The sequence below is a fragment of the Sapajus apella genome, unplaced genomic scaffold (assembly GCF_009761245.1).
Source record: "Sapajus apella isolate SASKATOON/1434 unplaced genomic scaffold, GSC_monkey_1.0 scaffold45, whole genome shotgun sequence".
NCBI classification, from domain to species: domain Eukaryota; kingdom Metazoa; phylum Chordata; class Mammalia; order Primates; family Cebidae; genus Sapajus; species Sapajus apella.
Window position 1 is genome coordinate 8,056,134 of NW_022436985.1, and position 16,273 is coordinate 8,072,406.

General features: G+C 34.4%; 1 protein-coding gene across 18 annotated transcripts in view; it reads left to right on the forward strand.

Annotated features, from left to right (window-relative positions):
* SNCA (synuclein alpha) overlaps positions 1–16,273 on the forward strand; it is a 121,133-nt gene that overhangs the window by 3,262 nt on the left and 101,598 nt on the right. For 17 of the 18 annotated variants that reach the window (XM_032239599.1, XM_032239610.1, XM_032239602.1 and 14 more), the window contains exons 3-4: positions 6,305–6,346; positions 11,725–11,867. In XM_032239599.1, the coding sequence (XP_032095490.1) occupies positions 6,305–6,346; positions 11,725–11,867 (185 nt within the window). Of the gene's footprint in view, positions 1–6,304; positions 6,347–11,724; positions 11,868–12,321; positions 15,604–16,273 lie in introns of those variants that run through there. The other variant, XM_032239614.1, reaches the window with a different exon arrangement.

Below are 16,273 nucleotides of genomic sequence, written 5' to 3' on the forward strand. Positions count from 1 at the left end.
TATTTTACCATCATGAATAATGTTTGTTAATTTTAATCCATTCTGATTTTTAAAATATGACTTTGATATGTCCCTGTGATGTGTATAAAGAGACCTATTTGTGGCCCTAAAATGGAAATAATAGATTAGTCTTTGGTAGAGTTACTTCATGTGATCATTTGGTCTCTGAACACTGAGGACAGAGAAGAGTGTTTGAGGGCCGCTGCTTATATCTCAGAAACGTTTATGTAGTTCATCCATCAAATGACACACACACTAGAAGAATAAATAAAACTGATGCTTATTACCTACTTGTTCCTAAAGTCCCACCTAGGGGTATATATCCAGACTCTGATTCTCTTTTCTGTCTGTTGAACTGTGTTAAACTGAGTGTTATTTTACAAACCACTTCAAATTCCTTGGAAAAGAATAGACACACACACTCATCCACAGGCATAGATACACACACAGATACACACACACACTCAACATAGACACATTGCCCATTCTTCCTCTCTTCTTTCTCCTCTGAGCTTTTTCACATTCTCTGGTGGCAACTATAGCAGTAAGAGTCACAGGATTGAATAGTCAGGTGGAGGATGAGCATATTGGGTTGCATAGCTGAAACACATCCTCCGTCTATGTCTGCAAAGCGGAAGAAATCTACACTGTCTCTTCAAGATAGATCAATGGGGGAAATTTTATACTTGTAATGATTTATATGAATGCCTCTCATCCAAGTTCACAGCAGAATTTTTTTTTTTTTTTAGTTTTTAGAGTCAGGGTCTTGCTCTGTCACCCAGGCTAGAGTGCAGTGCAGCCTTGAACTCCTGGGCTCAAGTGATGCTCCCACCTCGGCCTCCTGAGTAGCTAGGATTATAAGCATATGCTACTGTCCCATTATTTAGACATTTTTTTTTACATTGACTTAATCTTCCCACAAATCTCCAGTTAAATTACTTTTTTCTACCTTAAAACATATTTTTAGAAAGTCATTAGAATAGTGTTACAAGAGGAAAAAATTGATGAGTTAATTTTAAATTTTTATGACGTGTGAATTTTACCTTTTTAGATGGAATTTGGAATACTGATTCAGTAACATGCAGTTTTTTAGTATCTTTCCATTTGTCCTCAGATTTCCAAGTTCTGCAAGTACTAGTTTCTTTGACTTCATTTTTTTATAACTGTTCATTGAAATCATTTCAACATCTTTCATGGTATTTAACACGTAGCACTTTCTATAAATTATTTATTGGTTACATTCTGAGGTCTAATTGAAAGTTGAACTTACACACAGAATTTAAAATGAAAAATGACCATGTGGAGACAGAATAGTATATCCAGGGGTTGGCAAAATTTTTTGGTAAGGAACCAGATAGCACACATTTTAAGCCATGAGATCTGTGTCTTGGTTAGGTGCAGTGCTCGAATTCCAGCACTTTGAGAGCCCAAGGCTGGTGGATCACTTGAGCCCAGAGGTTAGAGACCAGCCTGGACAACATAGTGAAATCCTGTGTCTACAAACAATGCAAAAATTAGCCGGCTGTGGTAGCATGCACTTATATTGCCAGCTACCCAGGAGGCTGAGGTGGGAGGATGACTTGAGTCATACAGCTCACTGCAGAGGTTGCAGTAAGCTGAGATTGAGCCACTGCACCCCAGCTTGGGTGGCAGAGTGAGACCTTGTCTCAACAAACAAATAAACAAACAAATAAAAAGCCAGTATATCTCAATTCTGCTGTTGAACTGTGAAAGTAGTCATAAACAGTAACTAGTGTGGCTATGTTCCAATAAAACTTCAGTGGTAGGCTGGAATTGTCTTGTAGGTTATAGTTTGCTGACTACTGATAGAATGGAAAGAACATGTACTTGTCACACAAACCAAAGTTTTAGTCGAGGCTACATCACTTATTACCTTTAGGGTCTTGAGGAAGTTACTTAACAGCTCTGAGCATCACTTCCCTGATTAGTAAAAATATGTTTTAGAAAATGGCAACTACCTTGCGATTTTCGTGAGAATGTCATAAGATAGGACATATGAATAACTGAGCACACTGTTATATATAGGAGCCACGGTTATTATTATCAAATAAACTATCCAATGGAATACTTACTTTGCCAACATGTTTTCTATTTATCCTTTTGTCCTTCATTATATAACTAGTTTGAAAGATTGGAAGTAACCAAAGACAATTTTATAAATTCACTTACGGCCGAAGATGTTTGTTTGGTAGAGGCCTCATAAGAAAAGTAATCTCATTCCTTTATAAGAACATACTTTAACAACTACTTTTTAACTCATTGAAGAACTAACTTAATGATCAGTGTTATTTTTGTGGGGTTTTTTCCTCCGTTTTTGTTATCTGTGTACACACATTTTTAGTCAACATACTTCAATTTAATAGACAAAAATTTCTCCAAATGACCCAGAAATTATTAATTAGATTTAAATTCAAAAGGAGAAAGATTTAATTATGTTTATATAATGCTAAGTAATAAACATGCAAGAAATGCAAGAAAATGATGATCTTTGAGTCTCTTCCAATGCCACTCTGCTCAATAAGCAGCAGAAGCCATCAGTGTGATTGATGGCAAATTCTCAAGTCAAAATGTGCTTCACTTCACCAAGTTAACAAAGTCAACATAACATGCACAGCTGGGATAGCTGAGTCCTCAAACTCCCAGATATTACTTCTGACCTTATTCTCCACTCTGTGCTCTTTTGAGATTGGACAGACAAGATAGGGTGGGTGTGGGACACCTCCGCTCAGGGAAGTCATTAGCTGTGGTGTCACTGCACTAACCACTTGGCACCCATTTTGTAGCTGTATGTTATCAGTTACCGATTACTCATTAATTAAAGGCTAATCATCAATTACAGATTACTAGCAAAGAATTATGACCTCAAACAACAGCTTATTGGTTTGATACATACTAGTCTTATAAGGACTCTCATTTATCTCTCTTTTTTAAAGGTATATATGTATCTCTTTATTTGGGGTTACACTACAAAAATATATAGTATGTTGCATAAGATGTTTATAAAAAATAAGTATAATTTCTGATGGTGTAGTTTAGCGACACCCTTTTGTTCTATGTAAAGTTTGTTGTGTATATTTAGGGTATACAACATGATGTTACGGGATACATTAGATACTAAAAAATTACTATATTGAAGTAAGTTAATATATTCATAATCTCCCATAGTTACTTTCTTTGTTGTTTGTTTTTGTGGCAAGGGCAGCTAAAATCTACTTACTTAGCATGTGTTTTACATTTTACAGAATTGTCAAATATAGTACAATTTTATCACCTATAGTCCTCGTACATTAGATCTATACACTTGTTCATCCTACATATTTGCTACTTGCTTGGATCCTCTGGCCTATGTCTTCCTATTTTCTACACACTTTTCCACCCCATTAACCCTGTTTTTTACTTTATCTCTGTATATTTAAATTTTGCTTCAAGCTTCAACATATATGTGAGATAATGTAACTTTTTTCTGTGTTTGGCCTATTTCATTTAGCATAATGTTGCCTGGGTTCATCCATGTTGTAAATGGTAGGATCTTGTTCTTTTAGGGCTGACTGATATTCCATTGTATCTATGTACCACAGTCTTTTTATCAACCTATCTATTGGTAAACACTTTAGTTGTGGCTGTTGTGTTTTCTTTTTTAGAGACAGGTTCTTGCTGTCACCCCGGCTGCAATGGAGTGGTGAGATCATAGCTCACTGCAGTTTCAAACTTCTGAGCTCAAGAGCTCCTCCTGCCTCAGCCTCCCAAGTAGCTGGGACTACAGGCATGCCACACCATGCCTGGCCAATTTTTAATTTTTTGTGGAGATAACATCTCACTCTGTTGCCCAGGTCTCAAACTGCTAATCCAAATTGAAAACAGAGTATGACAATTCTGTAAAATGTAAAACACATGCCCACTCCATAGAGGAAGTTATGCAATGAGAAGACAAGCACTGTTTAAATTACTCTTGATAAGTTTTTCACAAAGAAATAAATAGAACACTTTAATTTTTAATGTTTTAAATTATAGTATGCTAAATAAATATTAGTTTTAGAAATTTTTAAAATTCCTTGTATATTTATAAGTGATCGTCCTGCTTTAGCCTCCCAAAGCACTGGGATTACAAGCAAGAGCCACCATGTTGGGCCATTGGGAGTATAGATAATGGCCCAAAACGGAGAGCCATCTCTTCTTGTGGATCTATGCCCAGGAGAGGGATTTCTGGGTCATATGCTACTCTCTTTTTAATTTTTCTTTTATTTTTAGTGGAGATGTAATAATTGCATGTATTTGTGGGATTCAGAATTATATTTTCATACATGTATACAATGTGTGATGATCAAATCAGGGTAATTAACACATCCATCACCTAAAACATTTACCATTCCTTTGTGGTGGGAACATTAAAAATTCTCTGTTCTCGATTTTTGAACATACGCAATGAACTTTTGTTAAGTATACCACCCTACGATACCATAGAACACTAGAACTTAGTCCTCATATTTGGCTGCAATTTTGTATTCCTTAACCAACCTCTCCATATCCTCCTCTCCCTATTATCCTTGTCAGCCTCTAATAATCCTAATTCTACTCTCTACTTCTATCTCATTGTCTTTGATTCAGAACACATTTCATGATTGAACCAAAGGTCAAATTCTTAGGTGCGGCTGAGGCAGAGAAGAAAGATTGCAGACCAGCTGTTAGACATTTTTACTACTAGTCATTTTTAAGACAATATGGGGTGCAGAGGGTGAGCATGAGAGACAGAAATTGAGACATATTCTCTTAAATACCAGCTGTTCTCACTCTGCATAGGTCCAGCACACACAAATTCCAGTTACCATGGTTAGTTAAATAACTCCAGCCGCTAGCAATACAATTTAAATTTTCTTACCACAGTATGCTAACTGAGAGTAATTGCATAAAGTGCAAATTTTGCTGCTAAATCTTCGGGTTTCAGATCATTACATAAATAACAGAAACCCTTTATAATCAGTGACAAAACCACAGCACTTCTTTCAAAGCTTTTTGATGATTGGTTGCTTCTCTGTTACCCAGTTCATACAGGCAGCATTGCCTGTAGTTGTGCGGCCACTTTGTTTCCCAATGGTGAGCCTATATGAGGTTTCAAAAAATGGGCAATCAAAAGGGGAAACTGACCAACAAAGATGAAAGTGCAGCAAAGAAATTAAGTGAGACATGCTGGAAGTCAAATTTGAATCAAACATAAGTTGATTTATATAAGAAGTAGCCGCCCCTGGGGACTTTGTCAGTGCTGTAATTCGGGAGACTCTAGATAGGCAGTGAGAGGAATGTATTGAAGATGAAGGTATCAATATAAATGGGGAAACAGGTGATAAAGAGTGAAAGTGTCCCAGAGGAAGTGATGCTGAAAAATACACCTTATGTTAAATACACTATCAGAAATATATCATGACATTAACGTGCAAATGGTAACATTTTGTAAACTGATCCAAAGTTTAAAAGGAGTAGGACAATTCTGTAAAACATAAAAATCATGCCTATTCCATATACAAATTACACAGTGAATTACACTGAAAAATCCACCATTAGAGAGGATATAAATAAAATTGTTAACAAGCGTAGCTTCAATAATACACATAATGATTATTTGTATACAAGTTTAGTAATGGTCAAGGCTTGGAGGACATTCTTATCTTATATAGAGACCCTAGTTTGAATGTGCTTATAGCCTGTTATTACATATGTAATGTTGGATAAATTACTTAACTCGGATTTTTTATTTCATCAAATGGGCACAATATACCTATTTTAAATGGATATTATGAAGATTAAATGAGATGATATGTAAGAATGCCTTTTACATAATGGGTGTTCAGCACATGTTAAAGCCTTCTCTCCCTCCCTCTTTTGTTTCATGGGTTGACTAATCTGTCTCTTGTGCTGTACTTTTAAAGCTCCTACAGTTCTGAATCCAAAATCATCTTCTCACTGAGCTCCAGTGTTATCTCATTTTTCTTCCTCCTCTCTAAGTTGATATGTGATGTGGGAACATAGAGGAGGATAAAATCATTATTTTGAGCTAAAATCTTAATTGGAGAGGACCTCCTGTTAGCTTGGCTTTCTTCTATTTATCGTGGTGGTTACTGGAGTTCCTTCTTTTAGATTTAGGATATATAGATATATTTTTTCCCTGAAGATATAATTATATATAGACTTTCAAAGATTGAGATTTTTAAATTAGTTGTACTGAAAACTAGCTAATCAGCAATTTAAGACCAGTTTGAGACTTATGTCTTGAATTTGTGTGTTTTTGTAGGCTCCAAAACCAAGGAGGGAGTGGTGCATGGTGTGGCAACAGGTAAGCTCCATTGGGCTTATATCCAAAGATGATATTTAAAGTATCTAGGATTTGTGTGGCCCAGTGATGAACATTCAGAATGAAATTGTAAAACAAACACTGAGCGTTCTAAGAGCATATCAGTCTTATTTAAACTGAATTCTTTATAAAGTATTTTAAAATAGGTAAATAGTGATTATAAATAAATAAAAAATATACTTACTTGCCAAGAATAATGATGGCTTTGAATTGATACTCTATGTTTAATTTATAGTAATTGGGCATTTAAATATTCTGACCAAAAATGGATTGACAAACTGCTGACAAAATAAAATGTGAATATTGCCATTTTTTTTAAATAAAAGAATAAAATTTCTGTTGATTACAATAAAATGTTCAACTATATTGATTATAATATTCCTTTGATAATTCAGAGTACAGGAAGCACCACTGGACAGTCAGTAAATTGTTTATTGTATTTGTATTTGTATTATAGTATAGCTATTTGTACAGATACTATTGTGCAATTACTTATTATATTTCTGAGTATGTTATTCATTTGGCCTAAATTTACCAAGAATTTGAATAAGTCAATAAGATTTACAATCAAGAAATACCAAAAATGATGAAAATGATGATAATCATCATCAGATCATGAGGAGGGGAGGATGAGAGTGCCAGAAATAGGAAAATCAAAACATCAAAGAACCAAATTAACAAATTAAAAGCTCACAGACTTGCGGTAATTAAGTTTCCTGTTGCAAGTACTCCACATTTCCTGATAGGTGTGGTGAAACAAAAGATATAAGCAGAAATATAATTTATATGATCAGAAAACATTAAGTACAATAGTGCCTATAAAAATAAAATGTTCCTATCACTAAATTCTAAGATGGAGATGGGGAAAATGATATGGGAATCTTAATACAGTGTTGTGGTTAGGACTAAAAACACAGGAGTCAGATATTCTTGGTTCAACTTCCTGCTTACTTCTTACCATCTGTGTTTTTTTGTGCAAGATTCTTCACCTCTGTGTGATTTAGCTTCCTTGCCTACAAAATAATTCAATGAATTAATGTACACAAAGCATCTGGAAAACAAAAGCAAACAATATCTATTTATAAAAGTTACTTATTGGTTTATAGTGAACTTTCTTGCACAACATTTTTACAACTAGTGGAGAAAAATATTTCTTTAAATGAATACTTTTAATTTAAAAATGAGAGTATAAAAATAAAACAGACTCCTTTGAAATGGGTTCTGTTAGAAGCTAATTATGCACCTTTAATGGGCTCTGTTGAAATCCAGCAGAAACTGGGCAAGTAAATGAACTGTGTTGCCTTGTAGGGACCTCCTATAAATATGATACTGTGAAGCACAATTATAATAAGAACTAGACAGCAGAGAGTTGGAGATTCCACTATCTGAAGACGGTCAGTCTAGATTCATGGTGTTCCATTTAGTAGTTGAGAAAGAACCCATGAGGTTTAGAAAGCAGACAAGCATGTGCCATGTTTCGGAGTCAGTGTTAAAAATTAAAGAACCCCAATATTACCGTCACCTAATGATCTAATGGAGACAGTAGAGACGGGCTGCATTTTTAGTCTTCTCTAGATTGCCAAAATGTAAACACATCTGTGTGTGTGTGTGTGTGTGTGTGTGTGTGTGTGTGAAAGAGAGAGAGAGAGACTGAAGTTTGTACAATTAGACAACATTTTATAAAATGTTTTCTGAAGGACACAAACTTAAGTTTCCAACATGGTACAATGTTGGGAGACTTTACATGCTTTATTTTCTCTTTAGTATATTAAGGAAGCTGAGATGTCTTACAGTAAAGAAATTTGCATTACATAGTTTAAATCAGGACTCTTCAAACTTTTTGATTATTTAAACCTTTCTTCATTAGATACTAGGGTTGAATGAAACTAGTGTTTCACAGAAAACTATAGAAAATGTTGCTAAGCAGTAAGGACATGGTGATTTCAGCATGGGCCACGTTTACAGCCATCGCACCCGTGAACACCCTGGCAGTAGTGAAATACCAAAAATGCTGTCATAACTACTATGGCTATGAGAAATACATTGGGATAAATCATTATCACTCCTCTCCCACATCAGATAAATGAGTTAATTTTTTGAGTAGGGTTATTTAATGTAAAATTCTTCAGTCCAATTATGAGAAGAAAGATAATTACTTCAATGGTTAGAGAAAGGGAGAATAATTTGCATATTATGCCTGATGTAAATGTTTATTATGGGTAATATTAAGTGCTGTTATTTGTTCTTGTCACAAGTCTTCATGCAGGGAAACCAGAAACTGTTACATAGTACCTAATATTATCTGCTAATATTAAAGAAATAAATAATTTCCCTCAAATTCATCCCATTAGCATATTTTGTTCTTGTTGTTTTTGCAGAAATATAGATTTCAGTAAACGAGCTGGGAGCTTTCTGCCTACAAAGTTCAAGGAAAATAAATTCTCCTCATTAGATAATATAAATGTAAAATTCAACAACTTAAATCCTGGCAATTTGATCTCAGGAAATTATTTCAGTTATCAACTTAATGCATCATATTATAGAAATATACAAAAATGTATTTAATTAAACTTACTGAATGACATGTTTTTGAATGTATTTTAAAAATAAACTATGATATAAAGTTACTTGTTTTTTGTACAAATATAGTATAAAGAAATTTCTAACACTGGAGATTTTCTGAAGGTTTTGATTCTTCATACGTTAATTACATACAATTTATTCATACAATTTATTACATCATAATGAACAAAACTAATTTTCAACACATTATGATTTAAATTTCCTTAGTCAGTTGTTTTAAATTATTTTCTTTAAATCTATCATGTATAACAATTCAAAACTATAATTTTGTTTAATGTCAAAGGTTAGATTTTACTGTATCTATTCTGAAAGTATCACATTTTCTTTTTGGAATTGTATTTTTAACTTAGCTGAAGTGAAATATAACCCTATTATTTACATTAATGCAGACATTAGAGATAGATGCTAAATTCATCTTAGGGTATTCTAAATTATTTATCTGCTATGAAATAATATAAAGAAAAATAAAGCAGAATCCCTGATTTCAAAAAACTCAATTGCTGAAAAATAGATACTATTTATTAGACCCAAAATGTACTAATACAAATGTGTCTCTTTTCCTTTTGTTTTGTCACCCTTTGTTTGGAATGTCAATGAACAGAGAAAGAGTGTGAAAGGCCCTAAGGGGGAAAAATAGAGGTTCAAGGTCAGTGGAGACCCTACTAGAGAAATCAGTTCTACAGGAATGTTTTTAAATGTGTCGATTATTGCTATCTGTACACCCTGTCATTTTGTAATGTAACTATTTTATTTATAATTATAATAATAAAACAGTGAAATTATAACAATGTGCAGAGTATATTTTACTGTGCAGTGTATTACATTAAAACTAGATTAAAATTTATACATATATAAAAGGTTATGTAGATATTCTAAAATTTGTGGCTGAATCTGTAAAAATATCAAAACCTATTTTTAACTTGCTTTGAAATTTTAACAAAATGTTCGTTTCAAGCAAAATTTTCAATTCACATCCTTGAAAAGGCAAAAAATGACAACTTGAAACACATAATTCACTACTTTTAAAGGATCAACACTTTAGAAATGTTTTAAAACATAAATTTTCAGTACAGCTTTTCACTGGCATTTAAATCGAACTTTGAATTGTAAATAGCTCTTAATCTTAAGGAGACATCAGCCATATCCTTAGAAGTGGCACAGAGTTAATAGGTAATTGTACAAAATTCTAGCCTAAAAGACAAAGAGCAACACTGCTGTGGACCCTTTCTGGTCTTGGGCTGTGTGGCTATGTCAGGCTTCCACACATTGCCTAAATTAAAGGGAAAGCCTCTTGTCCTTACAGACCTTTAGCTTCTATGACATATGTAATGTATTTGAAAACAAATTGCTTTGTCCACACCATTTAACTATGGGCTTCTTCAACTGGAGAGTTGAAACCTATGCAGTAATCATGTGACTAGCGCTAAACAGCTGACATGGTGTAACTCCTCTCAGACTGAGGCTTATCTGGGGAGTACAAAGCATATCAAGAAAATGTGCCTTCCTTTTTTTAGATGAGCACCTAAGGAAGAATATAACTAACCTGTCCCCATCCTCCACTTGCCTCCACTGATCTACTCTTTGCTTCTATGATATCAACTCTTTTTTTCTTTAGATTCCACATGAGAGATCATGTGGTGTTTGCCTTTCTGTTTCTGGCTTATTTCACTGAACAAGAGAATTTTTGACATGAAATTAAATTTCTGCTTATAAACCCAATTCAAATTATTTACATTGTCTTCTAAAACATATTAACTTTCTGAAATAAATCTACGGAATAACCATATCACATTTTCTTTTAAGAAAAGAAATTGTTAGGGTGCTCAATTGCCTCTTCATTTTCCTACTCTCTAGCTCTTTTGCTCCTATTAAAATTACTGTAAATTTTGCTTTTTCAGAACACTTCTGTTTCACTACCTGAAGTTCTATAAAAAGATCCAAGTTCCTTCACAGCCATCTCTTATGCTATTAATCATACATATGTGATAATACCATGTCTGAACACATAGATAAGTATGGGCTGGGAGCAGTGGGTCATGCCTGTAATCCCACCACTTTGGGAGGCTGAGGCGGGTGGATCTCCTAAGGTCAGGAGTTTGAGACCTGCCTGGCCAACATGGTGAAATGCTGTATCTATTAAAAATAAAAATATTTCTAAAAATTAGCCAGATGTGGTGGTGGGCACCTGTAATCCCATCTACTCAGGAGGCTGAGGCAGGAGAATCGCTTGAACTTGAAAGGCAGAGGTTGCAGTGAGCCAAGATTATGTCATTGCACTCCAGCCTGGGCAACAAGAGTGAAACTTCCTCTCAAAAAAATAATAATAAAATTTAAAAACTCAGAAGTATGTATTGTGTTGCTTAGAAGGTGTAATGGAAATAAACTTGCTGGGTGAGATCAAAGGATTGACACTGAATTGAAATAAAGAAATATTCATGCTGAGTCTGGTTCAACTATAACTGTACCTGTAAGCATTGCTTTCTCTAAACGTTCCTTAGTATAATGCAAATCCAAATCACTCATGGCTTTACATTCCTGATCATTAACCTTGAAGCACTTTTAATACCGCATGATTATAGCAAAAATAGCCAAGATTCAATGTTTGGTTGAACCACACTGACTTGGAAATCTTGGTTACTGCGTTTCTTCTGACCCTTCAGTTGTCTTTGGCATGTGTAAATACAGGTGTATAGAAGTCGATGGCTAGTGGAAGTGGAATGATTTTAAGTCACTGTTGCTCTACCACCCTTTAATCTGTTGTTCTTGATTTGTACCAGTGGCTGAGAAGACCAAAGAGCAAGTGACAAATGTTGGAGGAGCGGTGGTGACGGGTGTGACAGCAGTAGCCCAGAAGACAGTGGAGGGAGCAGGGAACATTGCAGCAGCCACTGGCTTTGTCAGAAAGGACCACTTGGGCAAGGTATGGCTATGTACACTTTGTCTTACATTTACAAGCTGGTGAGATCATGGTTCATTTTCATGTGAGGCCTGGAGGCAGGAGCAAGATGCTTACTGTGGGAAATGGCTACCTGACCCTCCCCTTGTGACAAAGTGCTATGTTTATATAGGTCTTGTTTTCTTCAGGCATTAACCCAGATAAATGCCATGAAAATTGTACAATTATCATGATTTTTTCAATTTCTGGAAAAAAGCTAATGAAACAAACAATTTATTAAAATGCTAAAGGAACAGTGTGACATTTCAGAAAGAATGAGGGCTTTCATGTTAACTATAAGTCTTGGAATTTCTCTTCATTGAAATAACAAATCTCTTTGTGCCTAATTTCTTAATTTCCAAAATAGAGTTCTTTTACTTGATTTCTTTATAGTGACATCATCTCTTATTAAATGGCATATTTGCATATTATATAACAGTTCATTACCAAATACATGTTTGTGGGAACTGAGAGACTTAAAATACATACCAACCAGAGATCATACTTTTGAGGTAAGTTTTAAAATTCTGAGAAGAATTTTGACTGAATGTTTTTGACAAATACAGGACACAAATAAGATTTTACCAAAGATATTATAACTTTCATTTTAAATATGGAACTAATACAATATGAGGTGTCAATGATGAAATTTTACAAATGTCACCACTACAACAGCAAAATAATTTTTGCTTTTTCCCTGCCACAATGGCCTCCTTACTATTTCTTGAACAAGTCAAGCCTACCCTTGCCCTGACACATTTTTGAGGAGGCCTGCTCTAACCTATGTAAAATTGTTGCCCTCCTCACCTCTGGTGTGCCAGTCTCCCGAGTCTTTTTTTCTTTCTGTTTTTCTTTTTGCCAAAGTGTTCATCACCTTTAAATACAATAAATAATATGCTTACTTTAATGTATGTTGTTTATTTTATTTTTCCCTTCTAGAATGTAGGCACCATGAGAGTGAAATATATTTACATTTTTCACTGATAGTTCACAAGTGTCTAGGGGAGTTTCCAACTTATACTGGACAATTTACAAACATTTATTAAATTAAGGAGGGTAGGAAGAAAGGAAATAAGTGAGTAAGCAGAATGACTTTTATTTCTGGGTGTTTTATAATCATATGCTTAGTATAAGAACAGTGCTATTCAGCTATCCAATAGTTCCAATCAAAATGATTTTGCATGAATATCTTGAAAATTGTGAGAAAGAAGTTTTATTTGCTGGCAAACTATTCTGAGTTGTTTCCACTTCATGATCCTAGGTAGCCGTCTTACCTTGATAGCCATTAAAACATTGATAATAAAAAGGTAGAACAAAAATATCTGTGATATATTTAGATTTACTACATATAGTTACATGTCTCTTGTCTGTTGTGATGGATGCTAATTATGGCAAATCCTGACTGGGCTTCTAGTGAAGTTTTTCGGCCAATGCTTGAATGCATTGTTGGTTATGAGGGTACCCCTTTGTACGAAATATGCTTTTCAAATGATCTTATTAGGGATAATAATAATTTTAATTCCTGGTTTTCATCTAAAACTATAATTCTATTTACAGCTTTGTAAGGTTTCACAAGTTAAGAGGGACCTCAGTTCAAAATAGTACATAGTCAATTAACCAGTTTTGTGTCTCAGACCCTTTTCACAATCTGATAAAAGCTATGGACCCTCTTCCCAGAAAAAAAGTGCACTCACATACACACATCAAAGGGCTTAATGGGAAGTCCATTGACCGACCCTCTGTTCAGAGCCCATGATTTAGATCAGTCTTTTGATTGTACAGATGAGGAAACTGAAATCTACAGAGGAAGTGGGTAGTCAAGATTGCACAGTCAGTTGGAATAGACTGGATAACAATAGTACTTTTCTACCCAAGATATCACTTCCCCAAGCGCTTCCTCAAAACTTACCTTTCTTTGGATCTTTATACATTGAATTATGGACAACTAGATTTAACTAGAGAATTTTATTGATTATATTTTAATATTCAATTTTATTGAGAAAAGTAACAAGGGAAACATGTACCATCCTTTATTCACCTGCATTTAAGGCATACAACATAAATTGCAAATGGAGCATGAAAGGGCTTCATCTTTTACAAAACTGGGTTTGCCTTCCACCCTTCTAAAAAATGCCACATTTATCTTAGTATTTAAAGCAGAAATCTAAATGATGTGACAAAATTAAGAGATATTTAGAGATATTTCCCTTTTGGGTACTATAGTTTCTTACTGATTTCTAATATGAAAATGAAGGCATAAAAGCTAGAAATTAGAGCATAGTTGTGGAAATAAACATTGGACTGGGAGTGAAAATGGCTAGTCTTTATCTCTGCTCATACACCACCTGCCTGGATAACATTGTGCAGATCTTCTAAAACTCTCACATATAATGAGGAAGCTCTACTAGAAAATTGTTAAAAGTCCAATTTAGCAATAATGTTCTGAGTTTCTATAATAATTCAAAGAATACTCTAATAAACGTCTGCAGTTGTGGCCACGTCTTTGGAATGCTAAAAAATTTGGATGTGAACAAAATGATCCTGGTGAATAGAAATAAGCAAACTCTTTTGCTTGAAATGCTTATTAATGACCTCATTGAGATACTCATTCATCACTCAAGTAACAACGTTTGCTCACACTTAGCCAGAAACTTGGAGGAAGAGGGATGTCACAAGTAGGGGTACCAGATGTCTAGCTTGAAGAAGTGGATTAATGGCTGTGCTTTAAGATCAGGAACACTGAAAGAAGAGTAATGGTACTGATTTTCACTTTTCATACCCTTTGATGGTATCTGGCTCATCACCCTCTAGTTGATGAGGGGAGAGAGCTCCTTCTCCCTTATCTCCTTCCCTACCTTCTCTCCTCCCCTCACCTCCCCTCCTCTCCCCTTCCCTCCCTCCCCTTCCCTCCCCTTCCCTTTCCTCTTCTTTTTACTCATTTTTGGTTGTGTTTTGTTTGAAACCAAGAGCTCTAGCATCTCATTTTAACTTGCTCTTTTTTATTTGCTAAATTTATCTTTTGGAGACATACTTGCTTTAGTGTACTCTATCTACTTTTGATGTTAAAAAAGAGATATTGCCACACATACCTAAGTGATTTTTTCCCCAGCTTTATTGAGGTATAATTAATAAATAAAAATTGTGTATATTTACAGTGTACAACATGATGTTTTGATATACGTACACAATGCGAAATAATTATAGTAATCAAGATTATTAACATATCTATCTCCTCACATAGCTATTTTTTGTTTTACGGTGACAAAATATAAGAGCCAGTCTTTAAGCAAATTTCAAGCATATAATGCTGTATTATTCACTGTAGTGACCACAAAGTACATTAGATCTCCAGAACTTAATCATCCTACCTGAAACTTGTACCCAGTGACCAATGTCTTCACATCTCCATCCTCCCAGCTCCTGTTACCCCAATTCTACTCTCTCTTTCTGAGTTTGATGTGTTTAGATTTGACATAGAAATGAGATCATGCAGTATTTGTCTTCCTCAGCCTGACTTACTTCACTTTGCATAATCTCCCCAAGGTTCATCTATGTTGTGGCAAATTTAAGTATTTCCTTTTTAAATTTCCTTCTTAAATGGACAGTATTCCATTGTGTACAGTCATCCCTTAATATCTGCAGGTAATTGGTTTTAGGAACCCCATGGATACCAAAATTTCCAGATGTTTAAGGTCCTATATAAAATAACATAGTATTTGCATATAACCTGCATACATTGTCTCATACTATTTAAATCATCTCTAGATTAATTATTAATACCTAATACAATATAAATGCTATGCAAACAGTTGTTATACTGTGTTTCTAAGATTCAAATTATTGTTCTTTGTATTATTATTTTTTATTGCTTTTTTCCTGAAATTTTTTTCTTGTGTTGAATGAATCTGATCTGTGAATAAGGAATCTGCAAATATGGAGGACTGACTGTATATACCACATTTTTCTTTATCCTTTCATCTGTCAGCAGACACGGGTTTGTTTCATATTTTGACTACTGTAAATAATGCTTCAAGAAACATGGGAGTGCAGATATCTCCCCAACATACTGATGTTTTTATCCTTTAGATGTATGCTAAAAAATAGATCATATGATAGTTTTACTTTTAATTTTTTGCAGGACTCTCATGCTATATTCCATACTAGCTGCACCAATCTATACTCCCCCCAACAATGCACAAGGGTTCCCCTTTCCCCACATCCTCACCAACACTTGTCTTTTGTAATTTTTGAGACTCATGATTATAACAGGTGTGAGGTGATATCTTATTGTGTTTTGATTGCAATTTTCTGGTAATTAATGATGTTGAGCATTTTGTCATATACTTATTGGACATTTATATGTCTTGTTTTGAGAAATGTCTATTCAGGTC